Source organism: Neovison vison, chromosome 12 (genome assembly GCF_020171115.1).
Source record: "Neovison vison isolate M4711 chromosome 12, ASM_NN_V1, whole genome shotgun sequence".
In the NCBI taxonomy this organism is placed as follows: Eukaryota; Metazoa; Chordata; class Mammalia; order Carnivora; family Mustelidae; genus Neogale; species Neogale vison.
This window is the reverse complement of record NC_058102.1, coordinates 116,410,881-116,430,864: the sequence shown is the minus strand read 5'-3', so window position 1 is coordinate 116,430,864 and position 19,984 is coordinate 116,410,881. Positions and strand designations below refer to the sequence as shown.

The 19,984-nt window shown below is 44.5% G+C and overlaps 1 protein-coding gene and 1 long non-coding RNA gene across 5 annotated transcripts in view; one reads left to right on the top strand and one right to left on the bottom strand.

The window, feature by feature from the left end:
- Window positions 1-436: 436 nt before the first annotated feature.
- NRP1 (neuropilin 1) overlaps window positions 437-19,984 on the bottom strand; it is a 136,225-nt gene continuing 116,677 nt past the window's right edge. For 2 of the 4 annotated variants that reach the window (XM_044226943.1, XM_044226945.1), the window contains exons 12-17: window positions 18,012-18,071; window positions 12,661-12,798; window positions 8,275-8,549; window positions 7,681-7,777; window positions 5,403-5,453; window positions 437-3,338 (exon numbers count right to left, since the gene is read on the bottom strand). In XM_044226943.1, the coding sequence (XP_044082878.1) occupies window positions 3,049-3,338; window positions 5,403-5,453; window positions 7,681-7,777; window positions 8,275-8,549; window positions 12,661-12,798; window positions 18,012-18,071 (911 nt within the window). In that variant the 3' untranslated portion in view covers window positions 437-3,048. The remainder of the gene's footprint in view (window positions 3,339-5,402; window positions 5,454-7,680; window positions 7,778-8,274; window positions 8,550-12,660; window positions 12,799-18,011; window positions 18,072-19,984) is intronic. The other 2 variants (XM_044226944.1, XM_044226947.1) reach the window with 1 other exon arrangement.
- Window positions 18,999-19,984, top strand: part of LOC122891352 — a 43,765-nt gene continuing 42,779 nt past the window's right edge. Inside the window, exon 1 of the long non-coding RNA XR_006381277.1 lies at window positions 18,999-19,191. This is a non-coding gene — a long non-coding RNA (uncharacterized LOC122891352). The remainder of the gene's footprint in view (window positions 19,192-19,984) is intronic.

The following is a 19,984-nucleotide window of genomic DNA, read 5'->3' as shown; positions in this document are numbered from 1 at the left end:
GAATTATCAAACAGCCAGTTACAATGCCATGCTCACCTTGGCTTTATGCCTATGGTTAGCATAGGCACGCCCATAAACGCTGTCAGTGTATGACTTGTTTTCTACAAGAATGAAACTTACCAACAGATATTTGTAAATTTCATTTAAATTAAAAAAAAAAAACTTTACCAAGTGGAATAACGATAGAACATGTGACACAAGATTTGGGGTTGAGAACTTTCCACGTAGAAGGCTGAATTCTCTTCCTTATCTTGACAGTGTCCGATTTGAGTGGATTGTCTACTTTCAGGATATGTCTTCTTAATCGTCTCTCCTTATTAGGATATACTTTTCCAAAAAAGAACTTTAAAAAATCTTGAAACCTATCCGATGCTGGAGTAATACCAATTTCTTTAACAATAACAAAGCTAATAGAATAAAAGCCATCAGGTGTGGGTATTTTATGAAAATGTTTAATTCAACTGTCTCTTTGGAATGTAGTAGTCATAGGTTGGGATTGAAATTACAGTTCGGTTCTATGTGGTTTTTATGCTACTCAGTGTCTGAGAATACAAATGTCATTTAAAGTTAAGGCTTCGCTGTTCATTTTGAAACAACAATTTACAAGCGTCATATTGTCATAGAAAATAAAAATTTCTGTAAAAAAAATTTGCACAAAATTTTATGATGGTACAAAACATGAAGCAATCATATACCAGTAAAATGAAAACATTTTACTACAGAAAGTCTTATAGATTTCAATAAAGAAAAAAATATGTTATTTTACACCTTTAAAAATTACGAAACAATCTAAAACGATATAAACTGAACAATTTGTAACACTGCCTTTACAAATTAATAACTTTATAAACATATAATTTTTAAATATATTTATCAGTGCAAGATACTTTAAAATTTAAAGTCGCAGTATCATTTTTCCTTGGCTAAGGACAAGTTTAAGTCTGTTGCCTTAAAAAAAAATAAACAGGTCTTACTTAGTGCTTTCATCCCCTAACGATTGGAACAACTGAATGAATGCCTCTGGGGATAAAAATCTATTCTTTTTTCATAGTGATCGATACTTTCCTGGAAACAAAAGGCATCCTTAATCCAATTAAACCAAGATGAATGGACTGACCCATCCAGGATGCAAATGTGACTCCCACAAATGTATCTGAACGGGACCCCGCAGCAAGGTAGGAAGGGAGGAAAATCTAAAAATTCTTCTGTACACCATGGCCTGACTGATAGGAACATTCTGAAAACAACCACAACTTCTTTGGATTAATTCGCATGCTGCCTGATAAGATATTTACTTCTCTGTGCTGTTGTTCGAGGTTTCCGTCTTAACAGCCCCACGGCAGGCCTTTTCTTTGTGAGCCACTGGAAGTTTCTAGATGCATTCATTCAAGTCTCTGTTTTTTCAGGGTTGCTCCTAAATGGATGTTTTTAAAGAATTGTTTTGACTCTGCTCATTTTCTTTCCCGGTCTTATCTTAAAATACTTCACCCCAGGCAGCAGGATTTATAGTCACTTTCTTAAATTAACTGTTCTTTCTTCTACTTCCCGTGTCTGATTCAATAGCAAAACAAGAAGGTTCTCACGGGTCATTTTGTAGATTTGGATGTAAAAATTTCATATTTTTCGGTATTTGGAGAATTGTATTCAGTCCTTTCTTTGGGTCTCACTTGAAAGCCAATTAGTATTAACTCTTTCCTCAGCTTATCACTCTTTCTATTAAATGCAATCGCTTCTATCACAGATCATTTTGATTGGAGCAGACAGACAAATGGCTTAAGGAAAAAAGATACTGTCACTTTAACCAGTTAACAAGAAAACCAAAGTTAGACTTTGGAGGGCAAAGTTAGGAATTTCCCTTATTTATTTATTTTTAAACATAAAGTCTAGCAAAATCGTTTGCCATTACCAGCAGGTTAAAGCTGCAAGTTTCTTTTCTGGACAATGGCAAATGCTTAAATTCTAAGAGAGAAAAAGGACAGAGAGAGAGAGAGAGAGAGAAAGAGAGAGAGAGGAGAGAAAGTTTACATTTGAAAATACATTCCATATGAAAGACCAATAAGAGAGAATATTGCAGCTTTATACAAAAGGGTCAAGAGACATGAAATTGAACTATGGAAAAAAGCAGAGCAATTAAGCCACATTGCCAAATCTTCGGAGCCCTTGCCATCCCGGGGTGGGGGAGGGGGGCAGCATCTCACACTAAAATATACTTTCTTCTTAGTCAGTGGGCCACCAGGGTTTGACTAAAGAGTAGGGCTTTCACCAGCGAGAAACAGAGCGGGTCGTTAATGTGACACAATGAGAACCAGTACAAACAAAAAGGCACTTGAGAAGACAGACTAGCCAGTGCCAAGGAGTTTTCATTGCGGTTGCCAGCCGTGTTTGGTGATGGCACAGTTTCCTGTATGGAGTTCACAAGCACGAGGTTTAGTACAACACTGGAAAACATCAAGAAAATTTGACGGTATTGCTTTGTAAACAGAGCTGACACACGATACCGGGACGGAGGCGATAACAGTACGTTCACAGAAAACAGCCTAATCCTTCTCTGCCTATGCACGACGTGGGCAATTATACACAGGGACGGCTTCAGGAGTCCACCGAAGGGCGGTTTTTCTACGATATTCTGGGCACTGGGCTGCAGGTAGCACGTCCGTCGAGAGGGCCCCACTGCATACACTTGGTGCCCGCATCTTGGATTTTGCACAGCTTCCGAAAAGAATCCATCAAAGGAAGAGGAGAGAGAAGGGGAGGGAGAGGAGAGTGGAAATGAATTATTGAGTCATTCATACTTGGTCTCAACACCAGCATTTGATGATTCGAAGGAACCCAACAGAAAAAAGCTGACTGCACATGATTCTGCTTGTGAACACAGCGAACTTGTTCCCGCCTGTCGGCCGGACTCGTCGAAGCTCCTGAGAAAAGCCTGGCTCAGCGTCACGGACGCACGTCCCAGCCTGGGCGGCGAGAGACCCACGGCTCCCCCAGCACGTTCAAGGTCTGTCCTTCCGCGGCAGCCCTCCGACGCGTCCTTGCCTCTGTCTGCCTTCATGCCTCCGAGTAAGTGCTCTGTGTGTTCAGTTTGTCCTTTTTCAACTTCACGCCGTCCACAAGTTCGAAGTTATAGTTCTCCAGGGCAGACAAGTTTCTCTCGGACATGCCGTTGTGCCAACAGGCGCAGTAGAGCACCACCCCGCACACGGCGCCCAGGAGGACCCCCAGGGCGCTCATGGCTATGATGGTGATGAGGATGGGATCCAAGGTCTTCAGCACGTTGCCCGGCTTCCTGGAGATGTTCTCATCACCTTCTCCTGGGCCCTCGTAGCCGGGGGTGCTCCCTAGGGGAAAAGCAGAATGGGTCCCGTGAGCCCCACCGACATACCAGATGAAAACGCGCAGAACAGCGAACAAGGACAGAAAAAGCCAATCACAGGCTCCACGTGGGTCTGTCCTCTCTCCAGAGCGGAATGTGGCTTCCCCTCGCCAGGAAACACCATCTATGTTTGACTTGTTGTGAATGGAGGTGTAGCAGGTGCCGCGATTCCTATACAGGGCCTGGCACACGGGGACCACAGATTCTGGACAAACAGGGGAGGGCGAGGTTCTGATCGAATTCGGATTTTGCGCAGCCCACCGTGTACCCTAGACTGTAATCTGTGTTTGCAAGCCAGGTCACTAAAGCTCTGCAAACGGCTTAGTCACACATTCGGCTAGAGGGGGGTTGGAGGGGTGAGGGGGTAGGGGTGTGTGTTTCACCCTGCCCTGTGCCTGTGCCTGCCCCCCAAACCAGGCCCAGGGAGACCTTCCAAACTGCCCTCTGTATCGTGCCATTTCCAGTGTGTCTGGGCACGGGGTACACAGGTGTTTGCTCCCCCACATGTAAAATCTTCCATTCAGACAGATTCTGAGCTCCCGGGTCTACCAGTTTCACTCAAGAAGGACAGATCTTTCAGAACAAAGCGGATGCTCGCCCCTGACATTTAACATGGGCTATGGCTCAAAGCTAGAGAGCGTGTCTGTGTTGTGCTGAATAGAACACATTTAATAATCAGCGTCTTTGCAGCCCTGGTGGTTTCACAGGAGACAGTCACGCTGCTCTGCAGTTCAGTCACTGGGGAAATGTTTTCTTGAGAGTGGAACATGAGAAATTATTAACATGGGAGCTTTGAGCCTAATTACGTGGTACTAGAAATGAGACTGAAATGTTAATGCACAACATGCATAGTGTTTACTTAATGGTGTTCTGGTCAACAAAGATTCCAATCAAAGAAAACTAAAAATATGAGATGCAAGTCCCTAAACAGGGGAAAACAAGCCTTGGGACATATTAATATTCTCTCCCTTGAAACATTGTTTTGAAACAACCTCTAATAAAGCTTACATCTTGGTATGGGCTGTGTAACTAAGCTCAATGAGCCGCATGTTAATGTTATTAACGACTTAGTACAGTGCCGCATTTATTTGTCTCTATCAAGTCCAAGACTGACTGCGGTGGCTCCACATTTCTACCGGCCACAGGTGCTGAGGCTGATGGCCAGGACACGGAGCTGCTGACAGCAGCTGTGAGTGATGCTGGCTGAGGCGAGGGTCTAACAACCCACAAAAGCTGGCTGGGAGGGGTGGAAGCTTCTAGAAATACAATAGTATCAGGTAGGGCCCAACTCTGGTCAAATGTCCTGTATTTGATCACAAAGTAATCAAGGAAAACACACATTTTCAGATTAATCAGTGTAAAGTCCGAAGCTACCTCCCAATTAACTGGGCTACTGAAGGCAAGTTCCTGGTTTCAGCCCCCTTATCTGTGAAAGGGGGGATCAGTCTGCCTCAGAGAGCATACACAACAACACCTTCAGGTGCCTGAGACACACTAGCTCCTCAATAAATCGCCACCACCATCATCATCACTGTCTTCATTATCATGAAGTGTGATTCCCATGGAAAAGAGGAGGCCACATGGATCAAACACAACAGCTTATCACAAAAATTGGGGTCCGGTCCTCAAAGATCATATCGGTCAGATGAGAATTTAGCATGGTTTCAAATTCTTGTACAAAAATCTGTTGGTCTTTGGGTAGGTCATGGGCTTCAGTGGTTTCCTATTTCCACAGATGTAATGGGAGAGTGTTTCATGTGGTTATCCTCTAGGTCCTCCTCCAGCTCAGACAGGACAAGGCCAGGGCGAGCATGTCCCCCACCAGGCCTCCGTGTTGGCCTAGATCTCCGGACAGCTTAGAAGACAGCCCTCTGCGACAAGAGTCCAACACACGGCACCATGGGCAGAGATGTTTATTATATTTGAACCTCTTTGATCTACCAGTGTGCTAGACCTCCAGAAAGTTACTTCATAATATAATGAAAGCCAGAGTAAATATTTTTTTAACTGGTCATCAAGACAGACTTACCTGTTTCATCAATTTTATTTTCTGGGTTTCTTTTATCCAGGTCGGCCGGTTCTGACAAGTCAAACAAAATTGAAAGAGATATTTGAACTGCCAACAAAATCCAATACACACAGACTACATAAATGGTTACACACACACACATACACACACTCAGACCAATGCTTCTGCTGGATTTCCTTGGGAGTTTGTAGTGTGATCCAACCCCACCACATAAATGCAGAACAATGGAGAAGTGGTGTCAGAGGATGAGGAAACTGGGGTCACATCGAAACCAGCAAGCACTGCTGCTAGCAGAGTGTGTCGTTTCAGGAGAAGAGAAGAGTGGACTGAAATTGTTCTGGCATCTGGAGTATGGGGGAAAGCTGACGGAAACAGGTAGCAGTAGCGGGGTTGTGCCGATGGCTGCCATCTTGTGCTTTTTTAGAGAACTTGTTCCTGAATTTGGCAAGGGCTAGTTTGTTTTTCCAAATTGTATTACGAGCTCTTTGAGGCAAGAGACTGTGTTCTATGTCTTACCTCCCCTCCCCAAATAATAATAATAATAAAATAATAATTATAGTAATAAACTAAAAGAAATGAAATCTCTGGAAGTAGAGTTCCAATAGCCCATGTGGTTTTGAGGAGAGGGAGGGCAGGGAGTTTTGAGGACTTTATTCACTGCTGTATTCCCAACATTTATAACAGAACAGAAAAAGTGTCTTCAAAAATATTTGTTCCATAAATGTGTGGATAACTAATAAAGAATTGAAAGTTTCATAGCATCCATAGCTAAATATTCAAGGACACATATTTGGTGACTCATTATACAATTAATTATCTGAGGCATCTTTTTATCGGGGCAGCAACATAAGAGTATTTTGATGGTGTTTCAGTTGTGACTTTCTGAGTATGAGGCCCAGCAACCGCTACGGCCGTGTGGACCAGTCCCATGAAAAGAAACAGGCTCATCAAATTGTCTTATCCCTCTATATATTCACGGGAGCACTTGGATGCTGCTTTGCGTGAAGCATGCAGTCCATTAAAACTTGATGAATGGAATCAAATTTTATTCCTTTGTTTCCGTTTGTGGAGTTTGCTCTCACATTCCAAAAACCTCATTTTCATTTTGGAAGAGGAAAGCAGCGACATCGCATACACTGTGTAACTACATGAAATACATATTTTAACAACAGTGTAGACTTGGGTGTGGGCAAGCGATAGTGTAATCTCAACATCTTAAGTCTTACTATTTCTTGCAAAGACCAGCTAAGTAGTGTGGCACTAAGTAGATTTCCTTGCATAGTACAAAGAAGCAGATCCTTATTCATTGCTCTTTTTCCCCAATTTCTTTAATCGACCATATCAAATTATTGCCACTTTAGGATTACATAATATTCGATATATTGTATAATAAAAGCTTTGTAAATTGCTGAAATGACCAAAAACCTATTACCAGCCAACAGACCTCCTTTGTCTTAAATTTGCCCAATAGGCTTATTCCATTTTGTTATAATTAACATGCTATTATATGATATATAGTAAAAGTTGAAGTGTAGCAAATGGAGCTTAAGACTAATTACTGTGCTATTACTTTGCCATTAGTGATGCTATTTATAATTATACATCAAGAACCAGGGAATACGAATTGGCTTTCGACATCAACTTTCACCCATATACCAGGCCAACACAAGCCATAAGCTCTGGAGTACTAGGCAAGGTCTCAAAATTTCATTTATTGTTTTGAGTCATTTCAACTATTTTTAGAGTCAGAAACATATACTTATTTATAATAGAGAGGAGAATTATGGCTTCTATGATCCGTTAACGTTGTAATCTTAATTAAGTTTGCTGTGCTCAAAATTTTCAAAGACCTGCTGTTTTGTTTATGCACCCAGATATTTGGAATTATCCAGATGTCTGAGTTTTCCACTTTTCATCAAAATGTTTTGGCAAGGTATATATAGCCTGTAAGCTGTGAGTGTTTCTTCTTCTTTTTCTTCTTTTTTTTGGGGGGGGGCGGTTAGTTATTCTTTTTAGCTATGGTTTTTGGATTCTACATCATTTATGTGGTTTTGCAAGTACCAAGCAGACACTAAATGAATGAGGTGGGGGATGGGGTAGCCAAAGGTAAGATGACCTGATTTTATGCCCTTTTGCCCAAAATATGCATTTCATACAATGTGCTTAAGGTCCACATTGAAATTCTTAAGGTCTAAATGAGCAAGACAAAGACCCTCCCAGGAAACTGTTCACGCCCTGGGCAAGCACGTCACTGGCTTGTACAGCAGTTCATACTCACTTGCGCAGTCCTCTTGGGAAATGTGGTTGTTAATACTAATGTCATCCACTGCAATCCCACCAAGATTTCCTTTTCCGATTTCGCCTTCAAAAATCACCTAACAAAACGAGATCATTTTCACAGTATTGAAATGTTCAGTCCCGAGGAGCAGTGTTTACAAACGCTTGTTCAGTTCAATCTATGGCACATAAATTAAATTCATGAGATTTTACCTAAGCACGCGATTTGCTCATCAATCTACATTAACTGCTTGGTGATGGCATAAAACTTCTCCTAACACTCTCTTCTTGTGATTCAAAATTTAAAACTGGGGAGAGCAGCGAAGAAAAGGAATGGTCATTGTGACAGCCCTGAAATAGATTATAAAGTAGTATTCTCCCCTCTTTCACAGCAAATTGGTTCTATTCCTGTAATCTTGGAGACTGAAATATGCTGCTGAGAGTAAAATCACCACAGCAAAATCCCAGGTTTGGGAAACACCTGAAATAATGACTGGCATAATTCCCACATCTCATTTATATAATTTCCAAAATATCATGCCCATCTCCTGTCTCCCAGAAGGAGCTGCCCTCCCACCCGGGGAAGACCACACACCTGGTAGAGTTTCAGAGACTTGTGGAGGAGCACCCGCCCTTCCTTCCAGTGGTCTCCTTGGTGTCCGATGGCCATCCAGACCAACTGATCATACTCCTCTGGCTTTTGGTAGTGCAGCTTGACCCGCAGTGTGCCCACGTGCGAACCGGACATGTGATACCAGAAGGTCATGCAGTGGGCGGAGTTCTGGGAATAAACCACGGGGCTCACCAGACGAGCCACTTTGCCCTTCTGGTTTTCATCCGCCTGGGAGTAGATGAAGTTGCCATCACCTGCTGTGACAAAAAACCAGGTTAGGGAGACTGGCCACGTTAACGACTTCTTCATCTCTTCTTTCAAGTTCATGACTCCAACCTTCTCTCTGAGGTTGAGCATCAAGAACACAAATATGCAGTGGGAAGGGAAGGGTGTGCGGTTTTAGAGGAACCTCTTTGGCACCTAAGGTTGTGCTCCAAGCCTCCCTGCGTGGGTGCTGGATGGGGAAGGACTGTGAAACAACACCAATTCGGGCAGTCTGGATTTGGAAGGCATCGTCCCATGGCCATGGGCAAGGACTCCCATTGGCATTTGCCTCGTCGCATGCACATTGAAAGCAGAGGGCAGAACTATTTTTCAGGCAAAATTTTAAATAGTTTCAGCAGCACGGATCCAAACACAGACACGACATGGAATAATTTAGATGTTTTCTTATTTATCATGTGAGCTGGGTGATGATACTTTGGTTACTATAACTGCCTGATAGTACTAACATTGCAGTTTTTCCAAATCATCTAGTGATCCCCCCCCCCACACACAAATTCACGTGTTTTTTCCCTAGCATGTTTTAATGGCTTATAAATTCCTTACATGCTCCTGAGAGCTTGACTCTCAGCTACAAGTCTCACTTCTGTTTGATGTGGGCTTCTGGTTCAAGGAGAGGCAAGGTTGCATTTTTAAGGCTTATTAGAATGTGCCATTTTGGCGACATAGATCCTTGCCGAGTTGCAAGGACTTACTCTTGGCTTTGCTTTTAATTACCCCCAGTGGGAACATTTCCTCCTGCCACCACCTGGTCTACACACACAACTCATGTTTCACTGTTTGCTCTGTAAATAGAAATGCCTACTGTAATGCCTCACCTGAGGTAAGTGTGAATGTGATGCTCGGGCCTCAGTGGGCAGCGGGATGTTTTGTTTGCTGCCCAAGGGGTTTGCGTGTTTGTGAGATCCTTTTTCCCCATGCACATGTAGGCTCGTCCTTGTATCTTCTTGCCTGTGTCCACGGTGTCCGGGAGGAAGGGGGGGTGTCAGTAGGCATCTTGCTTCCCTCCCCTGGCTGCGTACATGAGATTGTACCAAAACCCTCTTCAGAAAACCAACGGGGGGTGGGGGGTGGCGCCTGGGTGGCTCAGTGGGTTAGAGCCTATGGCTTAGGCTCAAGTCATGATCCCAGCGTTCTGAAATCAAGCCCAGCATGGGGCTCTCTGCTCAGCACGAATTCTGCTTCCTCCTCTCTCTCTCTGCCTGCCTCTCTGCCTACTTGTGATCTCTCTCTGTCAAATAAATAAATAATATCTTAAAAAAAAAGAAAGAAAGAAAGAAAGAAAGAAAACCAACGGGTGGAATAATGAAAGGAGGGTGGAAATAAAATTCACAGCTCCAGTGGCACGTTCGACACGATCTTTACAGAGCGCCCCCTCGTGGCCACAAGGACCCAGTTGCTCTTGGGGTTTGCTTTCTCCCACTATTTTACCAACTGGTGGTTCCTTAACCATGTGGCAGCGCCATCTCACTGAGCCGAGTAGGGTCCCGGTCCCCCATTCTTAAGGAAAAATCCCGAAGCTGGAGATGCTGCAAATAGAGGGGCACATCGAGGGAGCCCGTGACCTGTATTTTGGCTCATCAGAGAAGAGGTGGTAGAAAGGAGGAGGAAACCAGTCTTGGACGGAGGGAGGAAGACTGCCTGGGAATTCTCTCCTGGCCTCCGCCGTGACACCACTGCGGTCTTTGAAAAACACGCTCATGCCACTCCTCAGCTCGAAGTTTGTTGGCGTCTCCCCACTACCCTTAGCCTAGCCACACTTTTTCGCATGGCACCAGAGACTGCACAGCCCCTCGCCCCATATAGCTAACCGCTTCACAGAGGAGCCTGTCCCGCACACCCCCAGCCATCCCTCCTCTGTGTCCGCACATGCCATTCCTAGCCCAGACTCTCTGGGACACAATTGCTTTCTCTGAGCTGCCATGTTCTCTTTCCCATCGCCACTCACCTCTACCTGGGACCCCCACCCCCTGCATGGTAATCATTTCCCACCTGTAACCATTCTGTGAGCTCCCCAGAGCTGCCGCCCCCCATCCCCCCCTCCTTTATTTCAACATCTCCAGTTCAGCATGTACCAAGTAATAGGGCTCCTTAAAGAACACTTGTTCAACGAACCAGGGAAGATGCTGGGTTTCAGGAATCTTCTGGAAGGAGGTGCATAGCTTCCCTCTTACAAGTCAAATGCAGAAAACCAAGTGGGATTCCTTCCAATAAATTCCAAATTGGACAGCAGGATATTTTTACCTAGATCGCGTTAATTTAAAGAAAGCTCCAGGTCTGATCTGCAAAATGTGGAACACCGTCTAACGTCCGTCTGTGTGCATGTAAGAGGCCCTTTTTTATCTAGTTTCCTTACGTTAACAAGTCCCTGCCTTTCAGATGTAGGGCTCACCCCCCTCTCTCAGCAAATGCTCATGTTTCCAGGGCCGTGGGAGGCTTTTTCTCATCAGAGCAGACCTGGCACCCCAGCCAAGGAAATCTGGGTGTCTGGGAGAACAAAAGAAACAAATGCTTCTGAAGGACTTACACTTCTCAGCTGCTCCTCTAAGACAAGCCCTCCTTTTCTGATACTTCAACTCATAAAGCGTTGATATTCTTCCTTTCAGAGGTTTTATCACAGTTCTGGGTCAGGAACTCTGTCTTCATTTTCTCAATTAGCACTTTACTTCTGCGAGCCTTTTAGCTTTTGTCTCTGGCTAACATAGCTTTTAACCTCCTTTGAATGTCAGATCCTACTGAGCCATTTTGCTTCACTTTGCATCAATTTTTCCACCATTACTGCCTTCATTTTGGCTAATTGCATTTGGTTAATTTGATGCCATTTATATGTACAGTGCCATTTACAGTCAAAGTATTTTAAGTTTTCTAAAACTGCTTGTCTTAAGATTCAATTGAAAGTGTCTCAGAATTGAAGGAGTCCAATTTTATCCAATTTCCTTGTCATTCTCATTAGGCAAAGAGGTGGCTGTGGTGGAAGGAGGCCAATTCAACCTACTTAATGGTTATATTCACTGGGGGAAAAGAAAAGTGAATGACAAAATGGGAAAGGCATGAAGTGCCCTCTGCCCATCCACTGGCCCACTGACCCACTCATCCAAAGGCCCAGCATGGGGGAATTTTGCTTAATGAGATTTCTCAGCATCAGCAAACGGCCCTCCGGGGTATCGTTTGGGAAGCCACCTCTCGAGCCAACAGTCCTGGAAGTTTCACTGAGTCGGAGGGAAGGGCGATGGTTGAGTGTTTGTGGTGAGCGTGTGGGAGCCTGGGTACGTGTGGGCGTTGTGAGGACAACCGCCCAGTCTTTAGGCAGCATCTCAAGCTGGATGACAATATGACTGAGGGGAAAGCAAGAGAGCGGTAGACAAAGAGTTCACTGGAGTGTCTGTCAGCCTCTAGTGACTGCCCCCCACCCCAGGCCATCCCTCTGCCCTAAGTAATCCTAGCAGGAAAGTAAGATAGGAGACGGGGTGGGGCAGGGTGAGGTTTCCACCTGCTCTGAAAAAAAAAGGGCCAGATTTACAGTCTTCCTCAAAAGAAAAAGAATTCCGCTCCACTTTGTTCCACTTCCACTGCAAGGGTCAAGAGAGAGGGGGCACGAGGCTCACATATTGTTTCTTTAGCTGCAAAACAAATGATATGACATATGCCTGGATTTGCTTCAAAATAATCCAGAGCCAGGGGTGCTCAAGATAAAATAACAAGCCTATGATTCGGTGCCTGTTGAAGCTGGGTGATATGCGTCGAGGGTTCAGGTCAACTAAGTCTTCTCTGCTTTTGAATGTATTCGGAATTTCCATGAACATGGTGCAGGAAGAGTATAAAACAGGTACTTAGTTACACATCTTTGCCTAGTGTGCTATTTTTCCAAGAGGCCATCCGCTGCTAGATTTAATCATCCTTGTCTGTTACCCGGAGTAGGACCATCTCTTCTAGGAAAGGAGATCTCGATAATTCCAGGAAATGAAAGCAGGAGTGAATGCTCGGGAGTGTTTTCTAACACCCCTCATCTCACAGAGCCCAGAAACCCCCCACAGGGACACCTTCTCTCTTTCAGAGAAACCGAGGCCGCAGTGAACTCCGCGTTACCTGTGTGATCCTGGATGGGTCCGGTTTTGCTGGTCAACACGCTCCACTTGAGCTGCACGCGATTGTCGTGTTCCCAGTGACAGAATGTCTTGTGAGAACCCCAGCCAAATTCACAGTTAAAACCATATGTTGGAAACTCTGCAGTGGGTGGAAAGGAAAAATAGAGACAAGCAGAGAAAGACAAATTTAATCATTGAGGTCAGCAAGGCCCTTAATTTGTTCACGAAAGGCACAATTTATATAACTTAACGTCTGGTTGAAAATTCTGGGAAAACCACAAAACCCAGGACTACCAGGAAACTCAAAAGACCCATGGTGATGTCAAAATGTTTGCAAAATCACGTTTCGGATTTTTTTTTTTAAATCCAGCTTTAAAAAGATTATGGACTGCCTGTCAAATTGGTTTTACATAAAATTTCCGGGAAGGTTACTTTCCAAGGCAGACATGTTATATGTATAGCATTCTTCCTATGCCCACGATATTTAATATGAAAGATATTCTGTTCTTGAGGATGAATCATATATATCGATATCCACCAGCGAGAAGTATCTTGAGTACCGGTTGACTCATGAACCTCAAAAGTCTAGAAATGTGACTTGGCTGGATGTCTCATTCCCGAGGCTATCTGTATTCTCACCACACTGGGTAATGCTTCTGGTCTTTATGTCAAATCTCTGAAGCATTTCTTAAGGTTATTTAGTCTCATGTGCTTTGTATCAGGTCAATTAATTTTAAGGGTAAGTTTCTGCCTTTTAAGTGAATTTTAAAATTTGCATATAAATTAAAACCTCTGTGCAAGTTCACATAGAGCCCAAGCATTTTTAAAGAGCTGCCCCCTTAAACATTTCTTTTAATGTTAAAAAAAAGAGTCTCCTTTGGAATTTGAAAAGAAAGTATGAATGTATTCTCCAGAATTATTTGTCTTGTGTGTTCTACAAGGTCTTATTTGATTGTTGTGTTTTTTAAGGCTCTGTAGCTTTATTTTTTACTCTCCCTCGCTTTTTCTTTTTCTTTCTTTTTTTTTTTTTTTAGAAGTAGCTTAACTTTTTAAGTAGGAAAGAAATGAAATCATTGTGGCTTGGAATCTGTTTTCAGTAAACTGAAGCTAATAATTAAAATAATCCTAAAGATAAAAGTTCTCATGCTTTGGTCAGTCCTACTCCTCCCCCCAAATGAAATTAAACACACAAAGGGACTATTTTCGCTAATGCAGGGAGGTCGCTGCTTCTCATTGAGTTTAGGTAGTCCACAAGATGGCAGCATTGAAACGGAGAGAAAGGTGCCTAGGGCATCTTGCCAATTGATCTTGAATATGTCTCAAAACCATTCGTATGTACAATAAGGGAAGTATAGTATCGTAATGGTGTATTAGGGTCAGGCTCAGATCAGATCTTGTTTTGATCTGTTCTTTAACTTTGTCTGTGTTTAACACAACAGGGCTTGCTTGCCTTCTTCTGGGAACCTGGCCGCCATCGCCCCCTCCCCCATGTTAACAATGGTGGGAGGGATTTTTGTGGGAAGATTTACTGAATAGATAAAGGATGATTTACTTTACGTGTTTCTTTCCAAGGAACCTTTTGCAAATGCTAATGTGGAATTTTGGAAGGAATGCACCCTATGCATTGTCAAAACCGAGCTGGATGGGCTCTCCCTTCCAGGGACAGTAAGACCTCCCAAAGGGTGAGCAGAGCCAGTTGGGGAAAGCCACTCTGGGCCAGCCCCATGATGTGCTAAGGGGCATACTTTCTGTGAGGGCAGAAGGGTTGTATTTCACAGCTATGGTGTCACTGGAGAGATATATTTCATGTCTCGTCTATCATAACCATGAAATAGGGCTTCTTAAAGCATGAGAAACCCTCTCCAAAATTTACCACTCTTTTACGCAGCAAGATTGAATTATGCAGATGAACTACAGTCTATCGAACAGTGACTGAATGGTTGAGCGACCTTGGATGTCAACACCCAGGAACCTGGAATGTACTGTTGCATAATCTCCTGTTAGGAAATGTTAATATTGGAAAATGTTAATATGTATGTGGTTTTGGGTTTCCTCCTTAAATGTAGTTTATAAGATGAGCATAGGCAGGAGGGCAGTGAGCCGTTACAGCACACACATTTCTGGCTGTATTTCTGGCGAATACATTACATTTATTGTATAGTATAGAAACTACACCATGCATTATTTTGGCTCTAAATATTCTGGTGATATCATAAAATCTAGGAGTTTGGATGTGTTGCTATGACTAGGACATAGGACAGCCTTGTTTGAGAGGAGGGTTCAAGCATTTCTGCAGCTGCCCTGAGCGACTGTCCACATTGACCTTCTCGTGTTTTCTCTGATTCTGTGACTTTAACAAGGGGATCTGCTCTAACCTTTTGTATTTTACTGCCCTTTCATCTTCTTGTCCCCATCATATAATCTATGGCAAGCTGGTTAATTTAGAAGAAATATTCTTCTTCTTTTTTTTTTAATCCATGCATATGGTCGGGGAGGGGTGTGGAGTGAGAAGATGTTGACAGCTCAGGCCTGGCCAGAAAGGCTATGAGACACATAAAACATCACACATTTACAGGGAGGAGAAAGAAAGAAAAAGAGACAGAAAGAAGAAAGAAGGAGAGAAGCAGAAGAGCAAAGAGGAGAAAGAAAGAGAAAAAAGCAAACCGACGAATGAAATAAGTATATAGGGCGAGTGACCTTTCAGTCTTCTGAATATTACCCAGGCCCTGTGACTGCACAATTCTCATTAAATTCATTGGGAATAATCTGGCTAAATCCCTTCTTGACTCTTAAAAATAGCAGGAAACAATATTCTGAACTTAAAACAAATTTATAGCCGCTGTGCGCCGAGCCCAGCTGCACTAGAGGAACCTATTTTGCCCGCATTTGAATCATTAGCACCATATATGCACAAGGATTTAATTTGGGAATCTGGTATTCAGAACTTCTTTTGAGGATGTTAACTAGCTTACTCTCAGACAGGTCTTTCAGTCCAATAAGTGGAGGTACTCAAGCCCTTACAATCCCGGGTCACGAATAGACTCTCAGCCGCTCTAGGGGTGTTTGAAGATATACCAGGGGGGCCCGCTGGAAAATGCAGGGTTTCTCATCATTGTCTGGGAGAGCATTAACAGGCTTTGATGGGTCTGATCACAATCCAGACAGTGTATGAGTCTTCTATGCCCACTGAGTTTATGATATTGATAAGAATCCTCAAAAATGAAACCTTAAGACTCAGCTCAAGTCTGTGATGGCTTCAGCAAAGTCAGACTAGATGAAAGTTTAGGGGTCCAACTGGCTGCTTGTAAATATGCCCGCAGAATCTGAAACCTGCAGAGCAGTTGGATCAAATTATCAGAGCGGTGGGTGGACACCTCAAAGCCAGACTTGGCCTTGGACTTGGTTTACACGCAAGGCCTCATGAACTGCTCTAACCATGGGCTTAGCCAGAAGGTGACAATGAACAGAACCCCTCCAAGAAGGTCCATTATCTGCAAACACTGGGAGACAGATTCATGACTCAGACAACGGAAAAACAAGAAACCGAGATGATTTAGAAAGGACTCTGGGATGACCGTGGAACTCAAAACCAGAGCAGACCCCCTCTCTCAGTAAGTCCTGTGGTCTGACATGAGCTGGTTCAGATGGTGGTGGCTATGGGTCTTCCTGGTTCAGGATTTGCCCATCTGTGCTCTGACCACAGCACACCCCACTGGATGGCTGGCCCTTGAACTCATACACCAACCGCATGTGTTCAAGAAGCCATTGCTGACCTTCAACATCCAGGGGGAAATTACCCCACTTTGGAATCTGGTGTAGACCTCTCTATTGTCTCCAGAGCTGTTGTCAACTTTCAGTTTTTCAATGATCCCTAGCTCTTTTGATAGGCAAGAAGACAGAAGAGATGAGGTAAGTCCTCTCGCAACTTCAGAGGGCTTTTAATTAACTCTGTCTGGCAAGAGAAAAAAACTAATAGGGCAGTTAATATGTTTGTCAGGTTACCAGAACTTCAGTATGTCCCCCCAGCCCTCTTCCCTATCACAGAGGGTCCCAGAGAGCCAGCTGGTGCTACTCTACGGAGAACCACCGAGAAGGCCCAGGACCCTCAGGGAAGGCAGGATGCACAGGAGAGGCCGGACTCCTGAGGGTCCATGCAGGGTCATGGCGCAAACTCGAAGGCCCTATCTTCTACCTTGGAAAGATGTCCTTTGGACTACAGTGTTTTCCAAATTTAGGGGAACAGGAGCTTTTCTGTTTCACCTTTCGGTCGCTGGGAGTATGTGAAGCGTGGGGTCACAGGAATTCTGTCAACCTGAGCCCACCGCAGGGAAACTCGGGGTTAAGTTCAACTGAAGAGAAGTTTGTTTTGCAGTTTAATAGGTCAATGGTGACAGCGTCCTTTAAGGAAGCATACTAATTAGAGCAGCCCTTTCTACTTTCTGCCTCGCTGGGCAGTGTCATACTGTTGAGGAAACATTGATATACACCACACGCCCCATTAATAAATGACTGTGGGGGCCAAGGCTCAGTGCGCTGCGATAAAGGAAGTGGGAGACGCTGGAAAGCTGACCTGTTCACCTTACTCTAATGATTAACTTGAAAGTATTTAAAAACTCTGATTGCTTGCACTGACGATTTCCCTTCGTGTGTGTCCATGGGGAAGAATTTTACAGAATCCTAACAAAATACAAAAGGTGGGGGGCGGAGGTTACCATTTAACTGCCGCTGCGCCCCCCCTCCCCCCCCCTAAACAGCAAGTCACGGGGTCTGAGAAGTCATTAGGCTGTTCTATTAATAAAAGGAGGCGGGGAAGGGGGGGTGCTCCCTGGGGCGCCGCTCTCCCCGCGCACCATCGTAGCCGTGGTTTCCGGCACCCCCATTCCATGGCACGCCCACTGGAAACGCTGTTGTCACACTGCCAACTCCGTGGCAGGCAGAACTGACAAACTTTGCCTGTCTCGGTTTTGCAGGATTGTGATGAAAATAAATAGTCAGGCTGCTGCCTGTGAGATTTCCTTCTCCTGGAGTTTGCAAACACAGTCCATGTCCTAGATGTGCTGCGTTAAACAAAGTATGTTACCCAGTTCCTTCCGTCGAGAGCTGGGATTGTCACCATTTGGCAATTACTGATGGAGAAGGAAACCTCATTCCCTGCTGCATATACATGTGGATGAAGGAAAGCAATATTTATGGCTCATGCTTGGAGACCAGATGCTGCGTGGCATCTCTCTTCTAGGACTTTGAGAGAAATTGAAACCGAGAAGCACCGCGAAGCGCTGCTTGGGGGCGGGGGGAGGGGAGAGACACACGTGAAATCTACCCTATTTTTTGTGTTTTTTATTTTTTTGATACCTGATTGAATGGTGCTGTCTATGACGGTTGGCTTCTCTGTGGTCAGCACAGTGGTACCGCCTGAAAAACACACAAAAAGTAACATACGAAAATCAGAAAGAGGAAGCATTGTGCATAATATGCAGTAAGGAAATGCTGTATGCTCAGGTACATCTGTTCAAGGCAAACCTTCTCCCCAGAAAATCCTTCCTTTAATTCCACCCATGGAAACCGTTTTACTGAGATTTTACCCACTGCAAGATCAAGCGCGCATAAACCACGATTCTGTACTCAACACATGTATTCCTAAAAGCGTCCAGGCTGTACAGAGGGCCTGAGACTTCGTTCCAAGGGCATTCCCTGACTCCCTGGGCTAAGCATGCTACACAGTTTGAACCGTGGAAAAGCCGAAACCTCCACACGTCCTCAGTGACTTGGGAATTAAACTCGACCTGGGGCTCTGAGCTTCAAATAGTTTCCCAAGGTCTCAGATGCGTGCCTTCAGGGGCGGCGCTGGGCTGCTCCCCACAGTCTGTTTGGAAAACTGAAGCTTCACGTGGGTGGCAGGAGTTCCTTCTTTCTTCGGCAGCTGAAGTGGTTTGTTTTTCCCAAGGACAAATATTCTGCCCAGCATGTGATTTGGAGAAGCTGCGGGAGAAGGCAGGAGCAGAAACACTGCGTCACAGGCTCAGAGCCCTGGAAGGTGGCGTGGATGACCTCCTGAACCGAGTCAGCTTCCAATCAGCTGGGGTTGACTTTGGGATTCCGGGCGAAGGAACCAGGTGACGTTTCAGCTTCCCCCTCTTTTGTACTGCACCTTGGTGCTTCTGTTTTCTGCTCCTCCTCATTAAACCTCTGTTTTTTTTGTTGTTGTTGTTTATTTGTTTTTTTTTTTTTAAGTTTTTTTTTTATTTGACAGAGAGAGAGAGAGAGAGAGCGAGCACAAGCAGGGGGAGAGGGAGAGGCAGGCTCCCCACCAAGCATGGAGCCCGATGCGGGGCTGGATCCCAGGACCCCGGGATCATGACCTGAGCCGAAGGCAGACGCTTAACCGACTGAGCCCCCCGGGCACCCCTAAACCTCTGTTTTAAGGTAGTGTTTTTGAACCTGCCAACCGTAAGAATCACCTGAGGGCCTGCTGAAGCTGTAGTTGCCAGTCCACTAATCCTCCTCAGACCTCACCGAACCAGCATGTCCAGAGGTAAGGCCTTGAAATCTGAATTTTTGAAAGCTCCTCAGGTGAGTGTTAGAACCTACTACGTGTGGGAGACACTGGCTTGCTGTTTATTACTTAGATGTTTGAGAAAAGCCATTTCTCCTTGCGTGTGTTTGGTATGGTCAGAGAGCATGTATTTGTTGCCCCAAGAGATAAGACCTTGGGCAGATTCGGGGGCAGGGCATGGGGTGGGCTCATGCACATCATGGAGAGTTTTGGAGGCGGTTCTCAGGTGTCAACATACACCTTCCAGTAGTATCGCTCAGTCAAGCTCTGTGATCATTTCTATTCTGCCCAGGCCCCGCGGCTCCCACAGATCAGAAATCATCCCGATCGTGAATCAGAGAGCCGTAAAATCATGCTCTTGGGATGGTGGGAAGAGTTTGGAGCTAATCGACTGCAGTACCAAGTCATGTTACCCTTGGTCTCCCCGTAAATATGCTGGATGAGCGGTCACAGGTGTGCGTGGCCTCAGTGAGGCAGGCGCTAGGAAGAAGGAATTTTATATATTATGGGTTAAGAAGGTGAATCTATAATGGCAGAATTGGAGGGAGGCCAGAATACATTAGCGTTCTGTTCCCAGTGGTCTTAGGGGAGAAAGACTCAAGGTGAAAATTCACTTTTTTAAAACCGATATGCATTATCAGTTTTGTTATAGGTTGGGAGCCAAATTCCGCTGTTGAGTACACACAGATCCAATGTGAAATTTGGCCTCCCGGTGCCTTTGAAACCAATTGTATTATCTAATGACTTCAAAGGCATTTGCAAATGAGTAACT